The 27,062-nt window shown below is 38.7% G+C and overlaps 1 protein-coding gene across 1 annotated transcript in view; it reads left to right on the top strand.

Annotated features, from left to right (window-relative positions):
- Positions 1 to 27,062, top strand: part of nt5dc1 (5'-nucleotidase domain containing 1) — a 369,927-nt gene that overhangs the window by 286,888 nt on the left and 55,977 nt on the right. Inside the window, exon 9 of the mRNA XM_028797572.2 lies at positions 19,957 to 20,078. Coding sequence (XP_028653405.1) covers positions 19,957 to 20,078 — 122 coding nt within the window. The remainder of the gene's footprint in view (positions 1 to 19,956; positions 20,079 to 27,062) is intronic.

The raw sequence follows: 27,062 nt of genomic DNA, 5'->3' as shown, positions 1-27,062 counted from the left end.
TCACATTATTTGTTACTTTGCTTTTATGTATGTACTGTTGCTTGCTGTTCCTATGGTGGCACAACAGGTGGTGTTACTGCCTCATAGCAGTTACTGCATATCTCCATTCATTTGTCGTGTATATGTTCTTTTGTTTCTTGAGTGGATTTCCTTCAGGGTCTTAGGTTTCCTTCCAGAGTTCAAAGACATGTAAACCCATCAGCCTCATTCTTAATCCTGGTGGTTCTTAGTACTTGTGGAAACCATCATTAGTGTTTTTATCTTTAAAACATATTTCCTCTAAGTTGGTAATTGTGGTTATGCATTGTTTCATGCTCCACAACTTGATAATAATATCAAAGGAAATCTTCATTTCTGGTCAGAACATCTGATGCTTACATTTTCAGATGTGTTTATTTTCAAACTAACCTAACATGCACATCTTAGGTGTAAAAGAAATAAAAAGAAAAGTGTGTGAAAAAGAAAAGGTATAAAAGAAAAAAAAATCAGTGCAAGCATAATTGTGGAAAAAATGTAAATTTCACATACAGGGTAACTGAGCTGATAGTCGCCTGGACCTGTGACACTATGCCACCTGTTTTCTAACCATTATAGATTAAAACAAAATCATTTTACTTTTTACCCATGAGATGTGACAGTAAATATCTATCCTGAAATATTGTTAATAAGCTTTTATAAAAGTTAATATGTTGTTTGATTTACAAGAAGATGTCCTTTATGTGCTTTAATAAAAGGACAATTAAAGTATTAATGACTATTACTGCAGCCGAGGACTTCTCTTAGGTTTGACATATTGTTTTATAGCAGTGTGTATTGCTATTATGGTCTGTCTCTACAGCTTGACGTGCTTTGTCACGTCACATTTTGCTACTGCAGTCTTGGAGATAGACTAAGACAGTTTGTGTTTTTATTGTTAAAATGCCTAGTGTAGGGTTGTTTTTGCCAGGTTTCCAGGCCCTGCCTGCCTTGTTATGTTATGCAATATAAGTGGGTCCTAGTTTTTTTTTTCCCTCATAGTTTACTTTCATACTTACAGGCTGTCATATGAATTTATTGGTAAATTCACAGATCAAGTTTTATGTGTGAATTTAGATTCGTCTAAAATCTTAAGAAACCTGACACAGTAAATCCACAGATCAAAAAGACTTTTTATGATTACTGGCTGTTTCTCAGATCTCCATATTTGAGAAAAAGGACAGAATACTGCTGTATCAAGCATTCAAAATGTCATGACAGCTCAATGTAAGACATGCTGACACAGAGGCAAGTGAGCCAGTGATAAGACACTTGAGTAACGACGAACAAAGTTGATAACTATTCAGTTCAGTTTAGTTTTGTATAGAGTTTGCTTTTTTTAAAAATTACTTCAAGTTTGGACACATTTTAAAGTAATGGAGCTACCAAAGGAAACTTTTCTAACCAGGTGACTATAAGGTATGGCTGTCCGTAGCTGTACAGATTTCCAAAATCAAAATTAGACCTTTCTTCTAAAGTGTGGCCTGCAGACTCCCTTGAGACCTAAGTACAAAATGAGCCTATGACCAAACTTGAGAATCAGGCTTTTGGACTTCAGAGGCCCAACCCTATAAACTAATAAAGCCTTCAATGTTAAAAAAAAAAAACACAACAAAAATAAACTCTAAGAGGGGAAGCAGAACTGTAAAATGCCTGGCCACATAATAAAATAAACCAATATCTGCAGAAAATATGGCAAAGACAGTTCTAATACGTATTCCCTAAAAGGCAAACCGCAGGTCAAACAACACCAGTCCAAAAAAAAAGTCCTGTAAAACCCAAAGAAAAATCAAAAGTTGCACTTACAAGGAAGAATCTAGAATCTGTAATCCAATAAAGAGAGCTGATGAACAGAAGTACATGCTAATTCCAGCAGTAGAGCAATGCAAACCCACAGGTGTCTAATCAGGAGGACTCACCCACCCTAGACTCTATACAAAAAGAATAAGGTATATAAAATACAGAAGTGAGCCAGGAAGACTTCACCTGTTTGACTGTGCTATACTTCAGTTCTCCACCACAAGTGTAGTTTATGTCTTAAATGCACATTTCTTATTCAGATACAGGTAAAATTCCATTACAACGAATATCTTTACAATGAAATTTTCATTACAACGAAGTATTTTTATGGTCCCGACAGTTTCCCCATATGATACGTGTCTATAGAAATCTCATTACTACGAAGTACATTCAGCAGATACTTTCATTACAACGAAGTGCACAACAGACCATGAAATGCCTGAATGAATCATCCACAGAGCAGGTAGTTCTGTGGCCGAAGCTCAGTTGTGCACAACAATCCCCCGAACAGAAACACTGTAATTTTTTTCTTTCTTCGAACTTTCCTCGAACTTTTTTTTTTTTTGCCTTTTTTGTTTCCTGCGGTTTTCAGTGATACGTTTTGCTTATTGCTCGTCAACATTTGAAAAACATCCATTGGAATTTAACTCATTGTCACGCTCCTATAGAAACGGCAGACACGAAAAAACGATAACAGTTCATATTAGAAAAAAAAAAACTAATTTTTTTGCAGCTCTCGATTACGGCAAAAAGAAAAAAGATGTTGCCAGTGAATTCGGAAATTCGCCATAGACACTGTCAACTTTCTTGAAAGAAAGAGCAAAAAAAGAAGAAAAATCTCGGGTTGCAAACGTATGTGAACTACTGCATTTGAAGATGTCGAAAAAGCCATTTTTATGTGGTTCACTGATGCTCGTTCAAGAAACATTCCTATTAATACGGCACTCATTCAAGAAAATGTGAGGTTTGTAAACTCTCTTGGGACCTCCATCAATGGGACAACACGCCGAAGTGAGATCTCCGCGTCTTTACAGGGCTGTGCTGTGTCTCTCCGCCAAAGTAAACAGAAAAGATCTCGATGGGTGATGCAAGGTTAGAGGAGCACGTACATTGTAAATGCAGATAACAGGATTACTTGGTCACTGACCTGGCCACGACCCTGCCTGACTGCTGTGTCTGTGTATAGCAGAGTGGCACATCCCACTACAATAAATAACTGTGCTGTTCCTGTTTCAAGCTGAATAAAGCTGGTTTTGCTGAAGTATTGAGACTAAGCCTCGTGTTTTGGGCAAGACAGGTACTTATAGCGCGACCCCAATCTTTTATGATTTGCTTCTGTTCACTGCACCGCTGTGAGCCTGCTGTTGTCCCAGCAACGGACAAACAATCTTCCACAGATGCTGCAATCGTGCATCTACAGCGTGACGTTCCTGTTGGGTGGGGGATCCCAAAAGTGTTCAGAAACCGCACAATATGAAGAAGAAGAAAAGGATGATTCGGCTTGTGATTGATAACTGTGCTGCACACAACATGCTTCCACATTTAGATAATGTTCGCGTTGAATTCCTCCCACCCAATTGCACAGCAGTGCTTCTGCCATTGAATTTGGACGTCATTCGCAACCTAAAAGTGTATTATGGCAAGGAAAGGCTGAGAAAACTTCTCGTCAGCATAACTTGTAGGCAGGAGGAGATTAAAATTAACGCGAAAGAAGCTATTGAAATGGTTGCAAACACCAGGGGCCTCATGTATAACGCCGTGCGTAGAACTCACACTATAACATGGCGTAAGCGCAAAAGCGGGAATGTGCGTACGCACAGAAAAATCCAGATGCAGGAATCTGTACATACGCAAACTTTCACGTTCTTCCACTACATAAATCCCGATCAGCGTGAAAAGTAACGTACGTGCACGTGCCTTCTGTCCCATCCCAACTCCTTCCAGAATTACGCCTCTTTGAATATGCAAATCAATATAAATAGCCTTCTGTGAAAAGACAATGGGAAAAGCACGGGGGGAAATATAAGAATTTCAGCGAATACCAAGTGGAGGCAAAGGAAAAACATACTATTTGTTGGTTTAAACAGTGATATAATCAACAAAAGGAAGTTGATCGAGTGACAGAGTGTCGGAGAAACTCGAAGGCTCAAGTTCACAAAGTCGCACAGTGCCCGAAATAAAAAAGAAATCACATATCAAAGTCGCCGTGAAAAGGCGAGTCGTAGCCCACCGTCTGAGTGTCATATGAAAGCTTATTAGGGTACAGACAAAAAAAATAGGCACACAGTGGGGAAAAAAGCATGAAATGTCAACTTTAATCTTGAAATTTCCACTTTAATCACGTAGTTTATTTTGCCATTAAAGTAGAACATCATAAACTTCATCTTAAAATCGTTTAATTTACTAGTTTCTCAAATCCCTTTGTAACTAAAGTGGCACATTAAATGCTTTGTTCTGTATTTGATCTTCTATGTGCTCTACATGTGTGAATTACTACCTGGTTCTTAAACGGGCTTTCTCTTTCTCCGACAGGACACATAATCCATTACATTCGTGATATTACATCTCTCTGAATAATTGAAATACTGAGATGTATACGTGATATCTTTTTCATGATGATAGGAATGAAAGCATGTTATTAAACATGGGAACACGGTGGCGCAGTACTTGTTCATGTCTCACGCAAGAGGATTGCGGCGCCATGCGCGACCTTCGATGAAATAATTTATTACAGAAGTACTGTCTCTTTCAAACGTACTAACCTCCAATTCCTGTCCTTACTTTTCTTTCTCCAAAAACCCAATCGCCACACAATCAGCTATACAGACGTGAAGCCATCTGTAAGCTTAAAATGCCGATTCTTCAAAACTTTTAAGGAACATTGAAATATCTTCGTAGTACATGTTTAATTATTATATCCGTCTATCCTTCCAGTGTCGCGTCAGCACCAGCAAGAATACAACGCAATGCAGGAACAATCCCTGAACTAGCTAGCGCTGCGGCACCATGTCCTCACGTTTAATTATTAACAATAAAGATTATTTAAATGAAGTTAAAGTTTTATCTGTATAATATAATCAACATATTTTGCTGCATTTCATCTTAAAAATGAATACCGTCATCATATGTAAATACGCGCTTTATAAAGTGGCGCAGGTTGTGCAATATTATAACTGTAGTGCAAGTTTACAGTGAGGTGATTGTACTTATAAGTAAACAGTTCTGCAAGGAGCACTTGATGGACTGATTGAGTGCGTTTATAGTTCTTGGGATGAAACTTTTTCTAAACCGCGAAGTCCGTACAGGGAAGTCTCTGAAACGTTTTGCCGTGGCTGAGTCAGCGTCTGCTTCATGCTGTATACCGATAATTCTCTTTCCGATCAGCTGCTGCTGTGATTCCCCACTCAGATACAGTGATATAAATACTCCGAGTGGTGCTGTGAGAGTAATATGGAAAAAGATGATCTGCTGTGGCAACCTCTAACGGGAGCAGCTGAAAGAAGAAGAAGATGCAGTGAGAGTTACAACTCTAAAGCAGTTATGGTATTTGGAATACTATGCTATTCCCTGGACCATTATATTGCTGCAGGTTAATTACAATCAGATGCATTACACTAATAAACAATATGCAGTTAGTTTCAGTGTATTTATAAAGCTGCGTCAGGAATGTGGAGCTAAGAAAGAATGGGTGACCACACAGGAACAGTAGCACTGCTTTGACGCTGGGTGCCGCCAGTCTGCAAAACCGAGTGGAGAAATTGCGTATGCCAAGGTATGAGGTACCGTGGAAATGTATGCCAAGTTTAGGTTTTATACATCGCGATTTGAGCGTGGACACGTTCGTACGCAACATTTCTGTGCGTACGCACCGTTTATATATGAGGCCCCTGGACACAAGTTAAAGAAAGCACTATAGCAACAAATACAGAATCTCATTACAATAAAATTTTTGTTACAACAAAATATTTTTTAGGTCCCTGGGAGTTCGTTGTAACAGAATTTTACCTGTATATTATGCTGTATTCAGCAGGGAATGTCAGCATACGCTGTGGACCGGTACTTCTGCGTACAGTATTGTCTCAAAGACACAACTGTGAAAAACAAAACTACAAAAACAAAACACAATCATGGCACAATAAATTATTTTATACTTCACCTGATGTTCCCACAGGAAAATCCCCCAATTTTGAAATTCATTAGAGATTAATGTAGCAGTTAGTTGAGGTACTCCAGCTGTTATCTTCTTCAGGTGCTGACTTAGCTTGCAGACGTGAAAGTCATGCAGAGCTACAATTCAGATGTTTCAGGGAAGAGCAGATCAGCAGTTTTGGTGCTCCAGCATGTCCAGGGGTTCAATTATTTTGAAGTTTTCAAGTACAAAGATGTGATAATATGTTTTATAACTTTAATTTTTTTGATGCAATAAACTGATCGGTATTTACCATAGAACTTTGTCCCTTTCTTGCTAGAAATCGATGGAAAAAACTAACCCTTTAAGAGTTTGTCCTGGCAGAGCCCAAGAAATACTTTCTCAAAAACTGATACATCATAACAGTGAAAACAAAAATGGAAAAGCAGACAATGCAACACAGTAATATTTCATAAGCATGGAATGAATGTGAGTGCAAAGCTTATTAAATACACAGATCACACTAACATCGTAGGTTTGCTGCTGACCCTAAATTTGTCTTCTCTCTGTGTGGGGGCATGCATGAAGTTTTCTGTTGCTCAGTGGAATTTCTTTCTTGCAACCATTTAAAATATAAAGGAATAAAGGTTTTAGAAAATTGATCTGTGGGAGATACAGTGGAACAGTAGCTGATGTGACCCAGCACCATCTTCCAGATTTGAAAATCATATTTATTCTAGATTTCAAAACCAAGGAATCAAACAGGAAAGTAAATGTAAAGACGCAGTAGGTATCAAAGGTCTGAATAAAATGAAAAGCACTACAAATCCTGTCTTAAGCAAACCTTTGATCATAAATCCAAAGTAACATTTCACAGCCAAGAAAAACTTTAGAAGCCAATCAGTTAACAGCTATGTAGTCATCTGATCATCTGTTTTATTCATCAGCTGGATCAACCACAAACAGACTAGTTGCAAAAATAAACTGAAATCACAGTGCTTAAATACAATATAGTGTAATATGTAAATTCTTTAGTTAAAACTTAACCTGGTTTTGTTTTCCATTTCTCTTTAGGTATATTTTTTTGCTTTTTTAATTTTAAATTCTATAACACTAATCTCTGCCTTATTTTCAGAGACATATTCACTTTAAATATCAACAAACCTCCTTCCAACTTCAACTATGTTTTTGTCTGAAAGCACTGGACTGTATCGAAGAGCACAAACCTGAGCCAAGAAGCCATTTCCTCTTTATTCAATCATGAATAAAATAGTTAAACAATGTTTTAAAGAAGTAAAAGGTTTTGAGCAATTTTAATCAATCCAAAAATGACTTGTTACAGTTAGACATCACCATTCATGATAATTTGCAATGAATATAGGCTAATTTGTAAAATTTTTGTCTGCTCTTGTAACTGCTTAATTTTTAGTCATTTTAGTAACAGCTGTGTTTTTTGGAATATGGAGTGGAAACTCCAGAGAAGACATTGACTTGGTCTGTCATCAGACAAAGTCATTCCAGCCACTTGCAAAGCTACCCAACAGGACCACCCTGCCAACCCCCTAGTTGTGTCAGGCAAATGCAGCAGGTACAGCTATTAATTCAGTTATTAGGGAACTTGAGTCCTCAGATAAATTCTGCAGAAACAGGTATAGAAAATGTAAACGTGACACTAAAGGTGGCAAATGCTGGTGACCCCACATGATACTTTAATACAGAATTTTTTTGCGCTATATTATTATTTTTAAATAAGAATGGTGGTTTAATTCTACAAAATATTACAATGTGTTAACTAAAAGCTGGATTCGTATACAGGGGGTCCTCAGGTTACGACACAGTTCCGTTCCTACAACAGTGATGTAACCCGAATTTTGGTGTAAGTCTAAACACACACTAGCCTAAGTCACTTACCTATCCTGAGACAGAACAATGACCACTGCTCCATTATTAAGTATGCGGATGACACCATGATCATAGGATGCATATCTGGGGAGGATGAAAGCCACTATCTAAATCAAGTGGACTGTATGGTAAACTGGTGCAATAAAAACTCTCTTACTCTGAATGTAAAAAAGACCAAAGAAATGATATTTGATTTTAAGAGACAGAAATCTGTATGTTCACCTATTGTAGTTCTGGGAGAGGAGGTAGAAATAGTGAATGAATATATAAATACTTAGGAACTTACCTAGATAACAATCTTATCTGGAATACAAATACAAAGAAATTATTTTCTAAATGCAACCAGCACTTATTTCTCCTCCATAAACTCAAACTATTTAAAGTAGACAAGGACCTCATGTTGTCCTTCTATCGCAGTATGATCCAGTCTGTGATCACTTTCAGTTACATTGCCTGGTTTAATAGTCTGACAAACCAAAACTCAAAAAAGCTCCAGCAGATTACGAAGTATGCAGCTAAAGTTATTGGGGCTGATGTAGATGATTTGACTAGTGTGTGTCAGAGGGCAATGTTAAAGAAACTGGAAATCATCTCAACTGATGACAGACATCCATTACATGTAGAACTAAACTTCAGTAAATCAGGAAGGATAGTTGCTTTGAAAACCCACACAAATCGCTCCAGAAACTCCTTTCTTCCTAGTGCCATACGACTTTTCAATAAGAAATATCGGAGATAATGTTTAAGGTTTCTGCGGTGGGTTGGCACCCTGCCCAGGATTGGTTCCCTGCCTTGTGCCCTGTGTTGGCTGGGATTGGCTCCAGCAGACCCCCGTGACCCTGTGTTCGGATTCAGCGGGTTGGAAAATGGATGGATGGATGGATGTTTAAGGTTTTGATATATATCCTGTTAGCTTTTTTTTTTTTTTGGTGTAAATATGTTTTATCTAACTGCCTTACCTTAACCTTTCTTATTTCTATTTGTCTGTTTTATTTCATTCTGTCTGTTACCTGTTATTAGATGCAACTGAGAAGGCAAATTTCATGTTTTCTTGTGTAAACATGACTAAATAAAGAAACCTAAACCTAACACATTTGCAAAATCATAATCTAGAACATAAAAACACAACTAAGCCACAGAAAAAGGAAAAGGACATAAATATACTGTACTGTACACTGTACTGTAGTAACAGAAAAAATAACTAAAAATTAGTGTAAAAAAAACTCCTTACCTTTATTCCTTCTGATCTCTTTACAATGTCTAATTTAACTTACATTGTGATGGCTTTCCTCTTCTTCGAAGCACTACCATCTGAAGACTTTGACTTTCGTTTAGGAGCCATGATAAGGGCCAAAAAGTCTCCAAACAAAGCAACACAAACGGAACACTCATACGCCGTGTTACTGTGTATTCTACCGCTGCATGCAACCAAACTAGTTCGTCCACGTAGTCTGTAAGTACGACGCTAACAGCGTAAGCCGAAACACTCACGTCTCAATTTTTTTAAGTTTTTATGGGAGTGAGCGTTGTAAACTCGAAACATCGTATGTCGAGACGTTGTAACCCGAGGACCCCCTGTACCTTTTGGCAAAGATATGTCAGTTTATTGCTCCTAATAAGAAAAGCCTCTGACTCAATCCCATATAAATATATTATTTTTAATGTTGGAAATGCATTTTAAATATCATAGCTGTCTCCAAGTTATAATCAAGAATACTCAGTTTAGGTCTATCACATACACACATTGGTATATCATTTATGATACATTTAGGTCTGGATAAGTTATTCTTAGATGAGCCCTTATGTTTGTGGCAGGGCTGTCAGCCACTAACCGAGATTAGAATGCTTCATATGTAAATACAGTCAGGTCCATAAGTATTTGGATAATGACACAATTTTCTTAATTTTGGCTGTGTGCACCACCACAATGGATTTGAAGCAAAGCAATCATAATCTTAATGTGTAGACTTTCAGCTTTAAATGGGGTTTAACAAAAATATTGTACAAACTGTTTAGATAAGACAGAAAAGACAGACATTTTTATACATGGTCCCCCATTTTCAGGCTCTCAAAAGCATTTGGACAAACTAACAAGTCAAGTCAAGTTGGGGAGCATGCACTGGTACACACCCCTTTTCAGCGACCTCATGCCCCACGATGCTCTCCCAATCCATCTATTGACTTCATAGGAAGAGTCACCAGAGACATGGATGTCACATCCAAGGTAAACCTCTCGACAAGTTCGACACTCCCTCCACAAACAGACACACTGCTGATGGCTGTGCCGAAGAGGTCATTAAAAGCCTGGATCTTGGTTTTTATCCAGGACATTCGCAAGCCCAGACACTCAGACTCCTCACTTAGTTTCTCGAGCGCCCCGATCAGAGCCTTCATTGAATCTGTGAAGATCACAGCATCATCAGCAAAGTCAAGATCTGTGAATCTTTCTTCACCAACAGATGCCCCACAGCCACTGGACCCCACGACCTTGCCCAATACCCAGTCCATACAAGCATTCAACAGAGTAGGAGCAAGAACGCACCCCAGGTGAACCCCAGAATCAACTGGGAAAAATACAGAGATTCTGCCTCCACTCTGCACAGCACTCACAGTACCAGTGTATAGGCCGGCCATGATATCCAGCAACCTCGAGGGGATCCCGCGAACTGTCAGGATGTCCCACAGGGCAACTCGATCAACTGAGTTGAACGCATTCCGAAAATCAACAAAGGCTGCAAAGAAACTCTGCCGATATTCGCATTTGCGCTCCATGAGAACCCTCAGTGCCAGGATGCTGTTGATGGTAGACTTCTTAGGCGTTAAACCAGACTGTTCCAGTCGCTGGTAGGTGAGCAAGTGATCACGGATCGTATTGAGGACGACCATATCAAGGACCTTACCGGCACCGAGAGCAGTGTTATCTCCCTGTAGTTGCTGTAATCCAAGTGATCACCCTTCCCTTTCCAGATAGGAATGACAAGTTCCATTTTCCAGTCAGTTGGGATAATGCCAGTCTCCCAAATGGAAACAAAGATTGCTTGCAATGCCAGCAGGACAGCCACCAACCTGGAGAAGTTCACCCCGGATACCTACAGCCTTTCCTCCCCTCAGCTGGTTCACCACCTGTGCAATCTAAGTGAGATTGGGTGGTTCACAGCTAATTGGAGGATCAGCCTCAAGAATCGTGGACCCAGAGATATCCAACGTCCTAGCCAGAGAATCAGCTTTAAACAACTGCTCAAAGTAGCCAGCCCAGCGTGTCATCCGTAAGGACCGTTCCATCAGCTGCCCTGACTGTGACTCTCTGAGGAACAGATTCGGATGTGTGTAATGCTTCGATTCCTCTGTAAGCAGGACATGGGTCGCTAGATCACTGGTGATGTGTCACTTGCTCACAGATTCCTCTATCAAACACCTCTTTGTCTGCCCTCAGAGCCCTCGCAGCTGTCCTTCTCAATTCCCGGTACAGACCAGAGTTGCCATTGAGCCTTGCACTGCGACTCCTCTCAAGGTGCGAGATGAAACACCTCCTTCTGGGAACACAGGTAACACCAACACAGCCCTCAGCAACCTTCAGGGTCTTGTCACAGTCGCACCCAAATCTGCAAGTTCCCCACATAAACTGCATGAAAACTCATTAGAAACAGCCTGGTCTTGGAGTCTGGCCAAGTCCAGGTTACTTTTCCTAGTAGGTGGTAGCATACTGGACCTAAGCTGGATCCTAAGAGTAGCAACAACAAGTCTGTGGTCAGAATTCACAAACTGGGCACTTCTGTATACCCTGCAGTTTTGCAAGAGCCTCCATAAGGATGTGATCGATCTCCTTCACCACACAACCAGTATTGGAGTACCTAGTCCAATGATGCAGTTCTGGGCACTGGAATCAGGATCCAGCGATTCACAGTCCCTGACCTTTTGCAATGTCAAGGAACATGGAGCCACTTTCACCACGGTCACCAGACCCATAGGGACTGAAACAATCCTCATAGCCAGCCCTGTCAGTGCTAGTGGCTGCATTAAAGTCACCCATGACCAGAGGAGTGTCACCTCATGGGTACCCATCAACCACCGAGCAAAGCTGCAAATAAAATATCTCCCACGCTGAGACATCACTCACCGCGGTTGGAGCATACACTGAGACAACAGACACGGCACCGAGGGAGTGCTGTAATCTGAGTCTCATAATACGCTTGTTGAAAGGAGTGACATCGGACACCATCAGAAAAAGCCAATCCGCTACGGCAACGGCTACACCATGAGTATGACAGACATCAGAGCGACCTAGGTATCCACCTACAGAGATCTGGCCAGTCCCCGGTCTGTGCACCTCAGAGAGTGAGTGGGTGTCCTGGGTATGATGTTAAACTGCATCCAGCCCTGCAAGCAGTCCTCCAACTTGCAGGGAAATCATAAAAAAAAACTTGACACAGCTCAGAGACGTCAGAAAGGACTCCTTTTTGCTCTCCGTGGGAGTAGCTCTGCTGTAGCCGCCCATAGGAAGGCTGATCGCATCATGAAGGGGATGGGGGAAAGTCCTCGGGAGCCGCATTCCTGGAAGAATCGAAACCGTTGGAGAGCCAATGGGGTCAGGTCTGTTGGGGATCGGAACTGGTGTGGTGCTGAGGCATCGCCCGCTGCACGGCATCACTGGGGTTCCAATTTGAGGCAGCCCATACAGGTAGGCGCATGGAATGTCTTGTCTATCTGGCAAGATGATCATCTTACTCTGCTGACGGAGGAGCTCTGCATTTCAGTGACAAACTAACATAATCATACATATAATGATCATTTTCAATATTTGATTGAAAATTCTTTAGAGTCAATGACTGTCTGAAGTCTGGAACCCATGGTCATCTCCAAATGCCGGATTTCCACCCTAGTGATACTTTGCCAAGCCTTTACTGCCTCTGTCTTCAGTTGCTGCTTGCTTGTTAGACTTTCTACCATCAGTTTTATTTTCATTAAGTGAAATGCATGTCCAATTGGGCTTGAGGTCAGTTGATTTACTTGGCGTTTGAAAAATTTTCCACTACATTAAATTGAAAAGCACTTGATTTGCTTTCACAGTATGTTTTAGCTCATTGTCCATCTGAAATGTAAAGCGTCATCCTATCAGTTTGGCTGAATCTAAGCAGATAGTATAGCCCTGTACACTTCAGAATTCATCCTGCTACCTCTACCAGCAGTCATATCATCAATAAACACTAGTGACTGACTTCCATTCACAGCCATGCATGATCAGGCAATAAAACCTCCTCCACCATGTTTCACAAATCATGTGGTATTCATCAGATCATGAGCCATTCCTTCTCTTCTCTATACTCTCCTGTTTCCAACATTCTCATATATATTGACCTTAGGTTACTTTGTCCAAAGACAATTGTACCAGAACTTGATAGGCTTTTATGACAAAGTCTAATCTGTCCTTCCTATGGTTATGGTTTACTAGCAGTTTGCACCTTGTGGTAAATTCTCTGTCTTTATTTTCGTGAAGTCTTCTCTTGGTTGTAGACTTTGCCAATGATAGGTCTGCCTCCTGGAGAGTGCTGTTGGTTTGGCTAAATGTTGTAAAGGGGTCCTTCTTCACCAAGGACAGAATTCTGCAGTCATCCAGCACAGTTGTCTTCTGTGGTTTTCCAGACCTTCTGTTGTTGCTGAGTTTAGTGTTCCTTCTTTTTAAGAATGTCCCAGATGGTTGATTTGAACACTCCTCATGTTTCTGCTCTCTTTCTAAATGGTTTGTTTTTTTTCTCAGTCTAATGATGGACTGTTTTTACTTGCATGGACAGCTCTTTGAACCTCATATTGAGAGTTGACAATGACCCTTTAAATTAAATCTGAAAGTCTACACTTCATACACATAATGATTGGTTTATTTCAAGCCATTGTGGTGGCTTACACAGCCAAAATTATGAACATTGTGTCACTGTCTTAATACTTACGGACCTCACTGTTTATTTTGTCAAGCTTGGGTCACAAAGTTGCACAGGAAAGTACAGCAGGTTTTCCAAGGAGTAGAAACTTTATCGCTGTTCTGCCAGATACACACGCTAGTCTCTTTCAGCCTCAAAAGGAACAGCTGTCAAACCTGACGCACGAGTCCAACCTCCTGCTCAAAAGAACACAGTCTTCTTTATCAAGGGGGTCCAGCAGTGGCTGGCAGTGGCTGCAGCAGAGTGAATCTGGAAGAAGAGAGACAGGAGTGTGAGACCACAAAATCGGGCTCTGCACAGAGACGGAATGATGATGGACAATAAAATTAAATGGCTGCAAGCTTAGGAACCAACATATAATACAACAGTTTAAATCCTTCTGTCTGTAGAACCATTGAAAGGGAGCATGATCGTTCACCAAGGTAAACTTATGCCATCACAAATAATAATGGAGTGCGCCCACGGCCCATTTGATCACCAAACACTCCTTTTCTAGTTGAGTAATTATGCTTCCTGGGAAGCAGCTTCCTACTCAAAAATGTGATGGGGTGCTCCTCACCATCAAAAACCTGAGACAGGACAGTACCTAAACTGAACATACTAGCGTCCGTCTGCAGGATGAACTCCTGAGAGAAGTCCGGGTTTCTCAAAACCCGGTACATTGACAAAGTAGACTTTAAATCATTAAAGGACCTTTCACAATCATCTGACCAGACAACGCAGCAGTTCTTTTTACTTTTTGTAAGATCAGTAAGAGGAGCTGCAATATTCACAAAATTCAGGATGAATCTCCTATAATAACTGGCAAGACCAAGGAAGGCACGAACCTGTCTCTGCATTTCTGGATGGGGGTAAGCAAGCACCTCATCCACCTTCTTTAACTGAGTTCTAACTAAACCCCCTGCCCATAGAGTAACCTAAATAATGTGTTTCAGACATACCCAACTTACATTTTTTAGGGTTAGCTGCCAACCTAGCCTGTCTCAAGCTGTCTAGTACAGCCTGAAGCCGCTCCAAATGTGAGTGCCAGTCATTACTGAAAATGACAACATCATCAAGATATACCCTAGAATATTCGGAATGGGGATGGAAAATCTGATCTATCGTATGCTGGAAAGTAAGAGGGGTGCTATGCAGACCAAACAGGAGCCTAGTAAACTTGTGTAACCTGTCAATGGTGGCAAACACTGTTTTTTCACAACTGGAAAGTTCAAGAGGCACCTGCCAGTACCCTTTCTTAAGATCGAGTGTAGAAATATACGATGCCTATCCCAGTTTCACCAATAACTCATCAACACGGGGACATACATCATCAGCATAGGATAAGCATCAAATTTGGAAACTTTATTTAAACATCTAAAATCTATACAGAACTGAATCGAGCCATCAGCTTTGGGACCAAAATGATCGGGCTACACCAGTTGCTTTAACTTTCGCGAATAACACCCAATTCAAGCATCTGTTTGACTTCATCATGCATGATATTCCGTTTCGCCTTCGATTTCCAAAAAGGGCACATCTAAACCTTAATGCCAGGCTCCTTAACAAACTTATGGCAGAAAAGACATCAGTGTTCTGACTTATCAGAGACAGCAACTCCGCTTTCTGTGACTCAGTCAAATTGTCACCAATAGTAACATCTGTCTGAGTCTTTGCAATAGACAAGGAGTTAGCTTTCTGAAGAGCAGCCACTTCAGGATACCGCGTTGTGTTATCAATCAGCACAAGAATATGTTGATGCCCATTCTTACTCTTAGGGAGTGGGCCAACAATATCCAACCCAACCCTTTGAAAGGGAATGTCTAAAATAGGCATCAGGAAAAGAGGAGCCCTAGAATGTCTGTGAGCAGAGACCACTTGACAGTCAGGGCAAAACTTACAGAACTGTTTAACATCCCTGCCCATATTCAGCCAATAGAATGGCTTTCAGATGCGCTCCCTAGTCTTTTCAGTGCCCAGATGACTGTCCAAGATGTGCCTGTGTGCTATGACAATACTATTTCCCTACGTTCAGCCGGGACAGTTATATGTAGCCACCAAACACATTAGTTTACTTGTCGTAGCAGGTGCTTTCTCAGTTTTGTTTGTAGGAGGCTGTTTGTGCAGCATTTCCAGCCATGGTGAGGAATGGCCAGTAAGAAGTGATCTATAGTGTGATTGAAGGAATAATTTTTTACAGATAGTAACAAGACAGATGAAGTGCTACTACTGTTCATTGAATCTCCAGAGAGCAAAACAAACATTTGGTTTTGAATTGTAGTTTTTATGTCTCTAAAGGTGTGTAAAAAATATATGTTATTTAACCCTGTTCATAACTGACATGCTACATATAATTGTGACAGAGACTAATATAGCACCACACTCTGAAACAGTGATGTCAGTTATGACAAGTTGCCTTTTTTGTGCATATTAAGGCATAATTTGAATGCCTTAAGTTGAATTGTGGTCAGTGAAATCTCTACATGAAATACCTGGCCTCTAATATGAGGGACTATTTTTCTATATATTGATACTGCTATATATATGCTGTATATAAAGCTGGCGTATGTGCATATTGAGTCAGTCTGTAATTTGGTAGTCAGTTTGTGTAAAGTCTCCTTGTTGTGTTATTCTATTTGTTGGTAAACTCATAAATATATTGTAGTCTTGCTTCCTTGGTTACATCTATATTTATAATTCACTAAAGCAGCCAACCATGGGCAGGCAAACGCAAGACAGAGCCCCGCCTGGCCAACTCACTGAGCCCTGCCCACCAACAATTCACTAAGCAGCCAACCATGGGATATGCACGACAGAGCCATGCCCATGGCAGGCAAGATGCAAGACAGAGCCACGCCCATAATTCACTAAGGCAGCCCAAGCAGCCGACCATGGGCAGGCAGAGAGAGACACACACACACACACGAGAGAGAGAGAGAGACACACACACACGAGAGAGAGAGACACACACACACACATGAGAGAGAGAGAGAGACACACACACACAAGCTCGTGAGAGAGACACAGAGAGAGAGAGACACACACACACACACAAGAGACACACACACACAGGCGCACGAGAGAGAGAGAGAGACGCACAGACAGACAGACAGGCGAGAGAGAGGGGGCTGGACGCATACAGCAGAGAAGACAGTTAAAGAATGCACCGGGCTTGATTTTGTTTTCATTTCTGTTTACAGCGATCGGTTCGTAGCGTGCGTTGTTGCAATGTTACTTTTCTTGGTGGTTTATTAAATTAGGGATTTTTCAAATGGTCATTTTTTTTCCCTGTGCTTAAAACTCATTAAAAAAGTGTTTTTACCGAGTGGTTCGTAGCGCTATAGCGCGAACTCTTGCAGTGTTAAGTTTTCTCTGTTGTTCAAGGTTTTCTCAGTGTTATTCAATGTTTTTACATTTAGTTTACTATTACGCTGTGCATTCTATGGTATACTCTTCTATCTATATATATAATTCACTAAGGCGGCCGACCATGGCAGGCAAGACGCAAGACAGAGCCAGTTTTCAGTCACGGACAATTGACAACTCTCTCCAGAGTTCCATCTTTTCATTCACTCACAGTCGTATTCTCAAACCCACCCCATTTGGACAACTCTGTCTTTCAGGAAGTCTTCACACATCAATAAATAATTATGTGGCGTATGCTATGCCGTGGGTTGGCTAGTTGAATATAATAAATTGTTCACCCTGCAGTGGGCTGGCACCCTGCCCGGGGTTTGTTTCCTGCCTTGTGCCCTGTGTTGGCCTGGATTGGCTCCAGCAGACCCCCGTGACCCTGTAGTTAGGATATAGCGGGTTGGACAATGGATGGATGGATGGATAATAAATTGTTATTCTATCTATCAATCCAGTTCACCCAATGGAACGAGAAAGTCCTCCAACTACTCCTCTGTGATTCTCGGCCCACTTGGAAGATACAGTCATCCCTCTAGTATTTTCTAGATAATAGTTCAATAATTAGCAAATCAACAAATGACGAGAATTTGTATTAGTTTTATTTACAATAAAAACTACTGAAACAATGTGCAATACTAAAATCAGACAATATATTAAAGCAGAGCAACATGTAATGATCATTCATAGATCACCATTTGCCTTGAGATTCCTTTTTAAAAGGTGTGCCCCCAGTACACATTTAGCATGGAGCAGCTGAGAGATCTTCTCCAACTTCTTAAAGCCTCTCAGTCTAGAAAAATGTCTTAGAAAGAGAATTAAAAAATTGTGCACTATAAAATTGTTTAAAAGCACAAGATGATGAGGTTACAATACTACCGTAATATGCATCCTTATACTTGATTGTTTGATGCCACATTTGGCCCAAATTACCTGGTTTATTTAAAGTGGTGCCACTTACTAAGGCAAAAATTAATCCAAGTAGATTAATTGTTCCCTGCCATTTTGATTTTATGAATGTGTGTGATATCTGATACCTTCTCCCTGGCCCAAAGCCACATACTGTAAGAACTCCTAGAAAAGACTAAATCATCTTTGCACTACCCAATCTCTTTTAGCTTCCTTGTCTTTATTCACATGCAGAAACTAGCATTTGTATTGTTCTCCTGATGTCCCTCATTCAGTCCATCCTTACCTCTAAAATTGATTGACTTCTGGTACTGTCTATACATCTGTTTATATATTATGAGCTCTGATGGTGCTGCACCTTACCCATTTTCTAGCTTGTTTTTCTTTTCAGCCATCTGTAAATCTTAAGTTTGTTAAAACAGAAGGAAGTTGAGACTGGAAATTTCATAAAAAATGTTATACATGTTAAGCTGCTTTTTACATTAGTGACATTATGTTATTTTTTTCATATAACTTTCATATAAATGGGTATGAAAAAAGAGGATAATTTGTAAAGAGCAAGGGATGCTATCATATAGTGAGTCCAGAAAGTACACCAAACATATTCAAATAATTTCATATTTTCTACGTTCCACAAAATTCAGTATGTCTCTAAAGGTGTGTAAAAAATATATAAAATTTTAATAAAATAAATGCTGTACTGAAATTAGTATATTTATAACTTTTTCAAAAAAAATTTTTGGTTAAGCAGGAATAAAGGTCACCAGAAGCACAATAAACATTCTTAACGTACAGATTTTCTTGGTAGCCATTATGTTTATTAACATACTGTATATAGCCTTGCTTTATTCATAATTTATCATTTGTTAATTAACTTTTGTAGAAACTATCAATATTAAAAATGAAGACCATACAGTACATTATATGTCACCCACTGTCTGATAAAGCACCGTTTTCTTGCATGAGAATGTGTAGTGTCTAGATGAATTCCAAACAACAGAAGTCATCACACCTAAAACTGTGCTTTTTCTTTTGTAGCTATTAAAATAAATTTTTCTTAGTGTAGCGTTGTATAAATAGAGTTAACTATCATGAAGATTGTTATACCAAGGTACTAAACATTGGCAACTAAACAAAAGGGCAAAACAAACTCACAAGGAATAAGGTTGAATTAAACTAAACTGTTTCATAAATTAAAAATCTAATATGTTGTTCCTGGAAAGTGTTTTATTTAGTTTCAAAAACTGTATATGTTTGCCTGCACATGGCTTGACCTTAAATAATATGGCTACCATGACATCACAAGCAAGACAAAAAGCACACCTATGAACATGTTGGTAGCACAGCAAGCACTGTCAACAACATCAAAAATTATGTTGTTTTCCAGGTGCAAATTACCATGGTACAAATTAAAATAACAAATACTATAGTTTTATTTTAATCCTTGACAGAAATGATTTGTCTGAATGGCTGAGCACTTTTATATTAAATATATAAAAACAGTATTTTTAAATTTGTGCAAAGTTTAATATTTTTTAAAATGATATAAAGTTGTGCCACAGTTAACATTCAGGGAGTTGTCCTCTCATTTCTTACTGGTATAGTCTTGGAAGTTTTAATTGTATAAGGAGTCTGTCCATTAGATCACGTGTTCCTAATGAGGTACTTGATGAATATATAAAAAAGGATTACAATATAAGAACAATTTATCTATTTCAAAACTTTTTTTTTCCTGTTTATTTTGTGACTGTATCAATTCCCTGTTTTCTTTTATGGTTCCAAAAGTATTCAGAAGTTGATATTCTTTGTTGTGCTAATCAATTTAGTAACTCAATATTCTTCTTTTCTATACATTTTTTATCTTATTGTTATTACTAGTGAATGACATAGAAGACTGTAATGGTCTGGCCTCACTAGACAAACCTGGCTGGTACTCTCAAGGTAACTGGACACACCTCAATGATCTGCTCAAGAAAATGACAAGAAAGTCTACACCCAAGGTATGGTTAATAAAAATCATTGATTTGACCAGTTTTGCTTTTGTAATGTGTATGCTGATTTTTAGTAGTTTAGAAAGCAACCACATATGCAAACTAGAGAAACACTATTGCATATTGCATAGCACAGCATTCCTTCTGATACCACGATTTTGGATTGGGCAAGTGAATGTGTCACAGAGGGAAACTAAAAGCAATTGCATGAGGTTAACTGAAGTCCAAGGAGAGAATGAGCAGAGATTTGACCTTAGTCAAAATGATCTTTAGGACCTACTGAAAGTTTGTCATTTCATGGGTACCCAGTCAAGCACATACTTCTTGTTCTGCCAGGAGCTTACCTGAGCCATTAGTTTAGTTTGCGGCTGACTACCACAAAATGTGCTAATGCATTTATCTTTTCTTGGCATGTGTTTCTTGAACTAGCAAATGCCAGTGTTTTATCTTCAGATGGCATGTACAGTCAGTAAACGAGATACATAAGCTGCCACATAGACCTTAGTCACTGAACCTAAAAGTTCATTTTGAGAAGTGTAGTTATGAAAAATAAAGACAGCTGACACATAATAGCTCTGTATATGCATAAAATTGATTAATTTATTTTTATGTCATTTGTATACTTAGCAGAAAAAATTCAGAGCTCTCATTTTCAGAGACAAAGTTTAGTTTACTTTTGCATTTGTAAAGTGCTAGGACTGTTTCACCAAAAACATTCCAGCACACAGATATTAATGGGAAGGCAGAGTGAAATGTGTATTATAAAGCCACGAATATGTAATCCAAGTGGATTATATTTGCATTTCTAAGACAGCTACAATGATAAATGAGTACTATCTTAACCTTTAATGTTTCTTTCTGCTATTCGTGCTGCACTAATTCATTAGTTGGCTTCACAATCACATCTATCCTTACTTGTGAATAAGGCCTTGAAGCACTTGAACTCTTCCACTTTTGGCAGTTGTTTACAACATACCTGCAGGGATCAATCTCCTTTTTAACCTGGGGGGCATCTTGACCTCACATTTGAAGCTTTTGTTTTGGGACTGCAGAATATTTCTCCTGGATCTTTGTCTCCAAGTCTCTTGGAAAGATTCAACTGCTCCTGGGTCTTTCTGCTCTCCCTTTTTTCACCTTTACACCCTCTCTCTTAATCACCGGAAGTCTGTTTTTTTTTATAATTTATCTTTAGCTTTATCATAAACCTTTCTTTCACTATGGAACTTTATAATCACTTCAGTGACCTTAACCACAAAAATGGATCCAAAAGCAACCGATGCTTCTGCCATTGAATCTTCCAAGAAGGCCATATCCTTCTGGTTTAGAAGTTCCTCCAAGTGTTCTTTCCATTTGTCAACGAATCCCCTCTTGAGATCAGCATTTCCCCAAATTTGCTGAGATTAGCCTGGATTAGCCATCCTGCGTACACTTCCTAAGTAGTAGATTTTTTTTGGCAGGATCTGTTTAAGGCTGTCCAATGACCTCAGTAAACTCCATACTCCACATACACAAACTGATCTTCTCCTTAGCCAAAGTCCCATTTGCAACCTTTTTTGACGTGCTGGTACCTGTCAGTGAAATCTGGTATTTGAACATGTTGTTCATTATGCATAAATCCGTGAGATGCACAGTAAAAATTAACTTATCTGACTCTATTCCTACTAAACATGGCCCTCTGGGAAACTCCATCATTCTCTGCGTGAAAGTTAGTGTCTGGTAGAACTACCAAGTCAGCAGATGGTACCCTTTCAAGCATCAAATTCAATGTCTGTAGAAAAGACTGAACACCTTGAATGTTTGTTCAGTGCATATACATAACCAATAGTCATTTTTTTTCTCTCTGTAACTCAAAGTCACAACGAGATGACCCATCAGTCCAGTAATACAAATTACAAGTGTTTGGCCTCTACCTGGGGGCTTGTTAATATCTCCACACCCAACCAACAATGTCTCCATTGGGCTAAGTAGAGAGTCTGTTTTTTTTTTTTTAAGACATTATGACGCCAAAGCCAATGCTGTGTTTAGAAAGGAATCTGACTTTATCTATTCTGTATTTTTCAACCTTCCCCAGATGTTCAATGTTCTACTCTAGTATGCCTGAGTCTGTCCCATTCTTGCCTGCCACCTAATATTTCGTTGCACCTCTATCTCGCCCTTTGTCCTGTAGAAGGTGGACACACATGGTGATTTCACACAGCTTTTTTGGGTTGAGCCTAACCAAGTTTCATAGATCACCATGCTGCTAGGTGCTTGCTGGCAAACACATCTCTCAGGCCTGGCTTCAAGAGTGAGTCCTAGTATCTCTGTTCCAGGGAAGATTTTCTTTGATTTAATTAAATAAGCATCATTTATGGATTTTTCTTTTTTTTTATTAATCCTTCCCCTAGAACACTTTTCTGTGGGTAACAGTAATGGGAGCTCAGATCTCCAAGGAATCTACCTCTAAGGATCTTTCTAGTATTCAAACCCCCTTCTCCATGTCATACCAAGGTCAGAATCCTAAGAGGATGCCTGGAATGCAGAAGGTCTGCAACTGGGAAAATAAACACAGAAGAATAATTTCATTTAAATGAGAAGGAGGGACAAGATAAATAAGAAACATTGAATAAAGATGATATGTGAAAATGGATGTGGCTTACATAAAATGGTGCAGAGTGAAGTCGATCTTAAAGCATGTCAAGGTAGTTTATGGCAGAACTAGCAATAAGTTAATTATTCACCCACTCACTATTGAGCCCATTTAAATCCAGTTCAGAATAATAGGAGCTAGAGTTTCCCAATTAAAAATTACAAGCAAAATGTGAAATATTCTTTTAATAAAAACATTTCACTTGTCCTGTGTGACTTAGTCAATTTGTCAGTCTAGCGATTCAGTAAGAAGTTTATGAGAAATGTTTAATATTCAAATCGCTAGGTTGATAAACTACTAAAACATGAGTTTACACTTTTGAAATCCTGCCAAGAAACACCAACATGAATAAGCACTCCTATGAATAACGTCAGTGTTCCAAGTGTGCAGGACAGCAGTGTTAGCCTCTGTCTTAATATGTTTCTTTAAATAACCCACAGCTGTGTTGTTTTAAATTTTCAAAAAAACTGTGTTAGGTGTAAATGAATAATGTATATTAAGGATATTTTTAAACTTTATTTTCCTTCTGTACTTCTTAGTTTGTCAATGGAACATACTGTATTTATGCCTGTAAAAAACAAGTAAAGACTGCACAAAAAAGAACTTATTTGATATTAGTTTAATTAATGATTGAGTTTCTTTTTTTAATTTAATAAATTATCACAATACATCCTGTAGTGTAAGTATGCTTTACATGTACAACATGTGAGATTCTTTTAAGTATGGTCTGAAACATAAACCATCTTGACCTCTGGCTGAAACTGTTTTTTTGTGAGAAAAGAATCTGAAGCAATTCTTTCAAATTTATGACCTAATGGAAAATGATAAAATGCATTCCTGTTAAGTATTGCCTCATCTATACAGTACATTAAACTCTACTAAGAACACTATTTTTTCCGTTGTTTGAAGAAAACATTAATCTAGGTCTCCTATATCCTGTGGTTAATTACAAATTAGTGTACTTCCTAAAATGATTTAGCTGAGTCACTCCATGTACTAAATATCAGACCCATTCATTAAATCTAGGTTTGTTAGGTTTTGTGTCTTTTTGGTCCTGCTTTGTTTTTTTAAATTGCTGATTTTTTTTTTCTTTTCTTCCTCTTTTTTTTTCCAAGATTGACTATGAGGTCATTTATTATATTAGTTAAACTTATTTGTATGTAATATTATTTTCTTCAAATAACAAATAAAAATGAAATAGATTAATTTCAGTTTATTCTCATTAAATGCACTTCCACCTATAAGCCCAGTCAGCTATGGATTACTTATAAGTACATCGTGGTCAGGATATGACACAAAATCACATGCAACATAATGTTCGAGAACAGAAAACAACACCATGTGAAATATACAAAGAAATACCTACTACAAAGTACACAGAATACCACCACAGTACACTGAAAAGAGAAAATAAAAAAGAGACTTATCTACCAAACACCAGAACTGCTCTAAATATTAAAAACTGCCTCAGTAGCAACTCATACAAGAATAAACAGACAGTTCCGCTGTGATATATGCTTGTATTACAGAAGATAACACTATGTTTGAAGAATAAATGATTGCCTGTGTAATCAAACAAATGTTTCTATAGTTTTTTGTATTCCTGCAAATGTGCTTTTCTTAACCCTTACAGCATCTTCAAATGCCGACTCAATGTTGTGCCTTATGGGTCTTTCTTGACCCAGTTCTGACACCCATTGGGTTAAGAAGCCTTGGACATCAGATTATTCACCCCAATCCTATTTTATGATATTTGATCATCTTAAAATGTAAGATGTTTGTAACTTGTAAAAGAGATGACATTTAAGATGTTTTTATGGGTTGCAGACAAACTACCCAAACTAGAGATAAAAGCTACTAAAGTACATGCTGTGTCAACATTGACCTGAAGAACATAGTAGTGTTCAAAATGTGTAGCAGCTGTACAAAAACGTGACATTTGGAGTCCCTTTTTGCTTTTTGTAAACATAGAGCCTTCACATTTCTAAGCTGAGAAGACGACATTAAGGATGTTTTTGATTTTTTTTTTTATTTCGATATTTTATGGCTTGTGAACAAACAAACTACCTTGTGTGCATTGTACAATCCATTAAAGTCAATGATGGGTCAAAATTAACCTGAAAGGTATGGCAAGGTAAAGCACATTTTTAAAAGTTTTATACGTTATAAGATGTTTGCATTTTTACATGCCCAAAAATAAATGGCTATTACTCGTTTATTAAAGTAAAGGTTCTGCAAATGGCTGAAGAGTAGTGAGTACAATACTTCAGATTTTTAAAATCTTTCAAAACAAATATTGCAGTTTTATATTTTTTTAGAAAAATATATAAAGATTTTCTGTGTGTTTGTATATATCACAGAGAAGCAACTAGTAAACAATTTATAACGATGTATGCATGATTGTGTACTCATTCAAACCTTTACTTTCAAAATTATTTTTCATACCAGTCCTTGAAACAATTTCTGTTTAGCACAAGACACAGTGGAAGCTTACATTTTGTACAACAGATTGGTCTTTTTATGCTACAGTTCACCCATTTTTCCTGCCTTTTGTTGCAGTTTTCATGCAGACGTTCAGTGCATCTTTTATTTATTGTTTCTTCTTGTTGTTGCTTTTTTCTTGCATTTCACATTTGAAATAAGTATGTACATACATACATTTGTATATCAGCTTCTTCCATTGCTGGGTTAAGGGGGACGGGACATTGTCTTTGCTGGTAGCACTGGGCATAGAGTAGGAAACAGGCAGTCCTGAGCACATATATAGTCATATAGACACATGCATCTAAACCAGTGTTTCTATGCCACCTTTGAGTCATGGGAGGCCATCACTGGCTCACAAGCATATGAGACTTGTTCATGGTATAATCCGCTACCCACTTTTTCCCCACAATACAACCTAAGGGATCAACACTGCTTTACGAGTCTTTTTATCCCATTTCTAAATGCACTTTCTTCAATCTCCCTGACTCCTGGGCCACTGTTCGATTTTATTTCCCTATTTGTAACCCTGTTTGTTTCTTTGTTCCTGGGGGTGTTGTGGCATTGGTGAGGGATCCAGGGGTAAATAGAGCACAAGTAGAAATGGGATAAATACTTCTGCCGCTGTCTTAACTGTTTGGCTGAGGGGAGCGGGGGGATTATACCATGAACAAGTCACAAGACACAGCATCGCAAACAGAGTGATACAGTGACATGCGATTATTTGCCCTTGCGTAAAAGTTTGAGAGGCAGAAGTACACCATAATAATTACTCATTGGTATGCTAAGAAACACTGCCTTTACTCTACTTTGAAATTGAAAGAGCACTGCTCAGAAAAATAACATAGGAAGAATGGGCCGCAGACATCCTCTGGGTATGGTATTGAATCTATAACACTTGAACTGTAAAACTGCATCCCGCAAAGCTTCAAAGTCATACTACGCAGTTCTTACAAATCAAGCATAGTCTCAAATCCTTCATGAAAGAGGAAGTTCTCAATAAAGTCTGAACTTTGCTCAGAATCTGAATTTTGTGCGTAACGGTGCATAAAGATGAGCTGTTGCATACGTGTTATATGTGTTGCTGCTTAAGGACAGCTGTGACATGGAGTACAAATGACCAACCATAGACAGCTATACATTATTAGAATGCTCTGAACCTCAGCTATCCAATGAGCCTTTCACTGTATGTGACTCAATAAAGAAGGGATATTTGATAAAAGCAACTCAACTGTGACATGCTACTCACCTCTGGGTATATTTTAATAATGAAAGAGCATAGGCAACATCGATTTATTCTACACCTTTGGGTATGTAAAAATACCATTACTGCTTTTGATTGACTTTGTGGCTTTATTGCATCATATACAAATAACTTTTAAGTAAGACAGTGTCCTGCTGGCGGGACACTTCATGCATAAGTGGTTAATTGAGGAAAATGTAAGAAAAGTCAAAAAAGTATCATTCTGAAGAGGTGAAGTTTAGTGTGCTTTTACAGATTTCAGACACAAAACTGGGTCAGATTTCGTCCAAAGACACTGCAAGAGATAAATATGCCACCTTTTTATATTAGGGACTGGGTGAGGGAGTACAATGGATTCAGAAAGTATTCAGACCCCTTCTCATTCTTCACACTTTACTGTGTTATATGTTTAATCTTAGATAGATATATTTACCATTTGCCCATCAATCTATACTCAATAACCCATTATGACTAAGTGAAAACATGTTTTCAGAAAGGTTTGCAAAAAACTGAAAGAAGTATTTAGACCTTTGGTAGTAAGTACATCGTATAATCTTCCTGGGTAAGTCTCTACAAGCCTTGCCCACAGTATTTGGGCAGTTAATCCTATTCTTCCTGGCAAATCCTCTCAAGATTCATC

The sequence above is a fragment of the Erpetoichthys calabaricus genome, chromosome 3 (assembly GCF_900747795.2).
Source record: "Erpetoichthys calabaricus chromosome 3, fErpCal1.3, whole genome shotgun sequence".
Lineage (NCBI taxonomy): Eukaryota > Metazoa > Chordata > Cladistia > Polypteriformes > Polypteridae > Erpetoichthys > Erpetoichthys calabaricus.
Note: the sequence above shows the minus strand (reverse complement) of the source record. Positions and strands in the feature narration are given on the sequence as shown.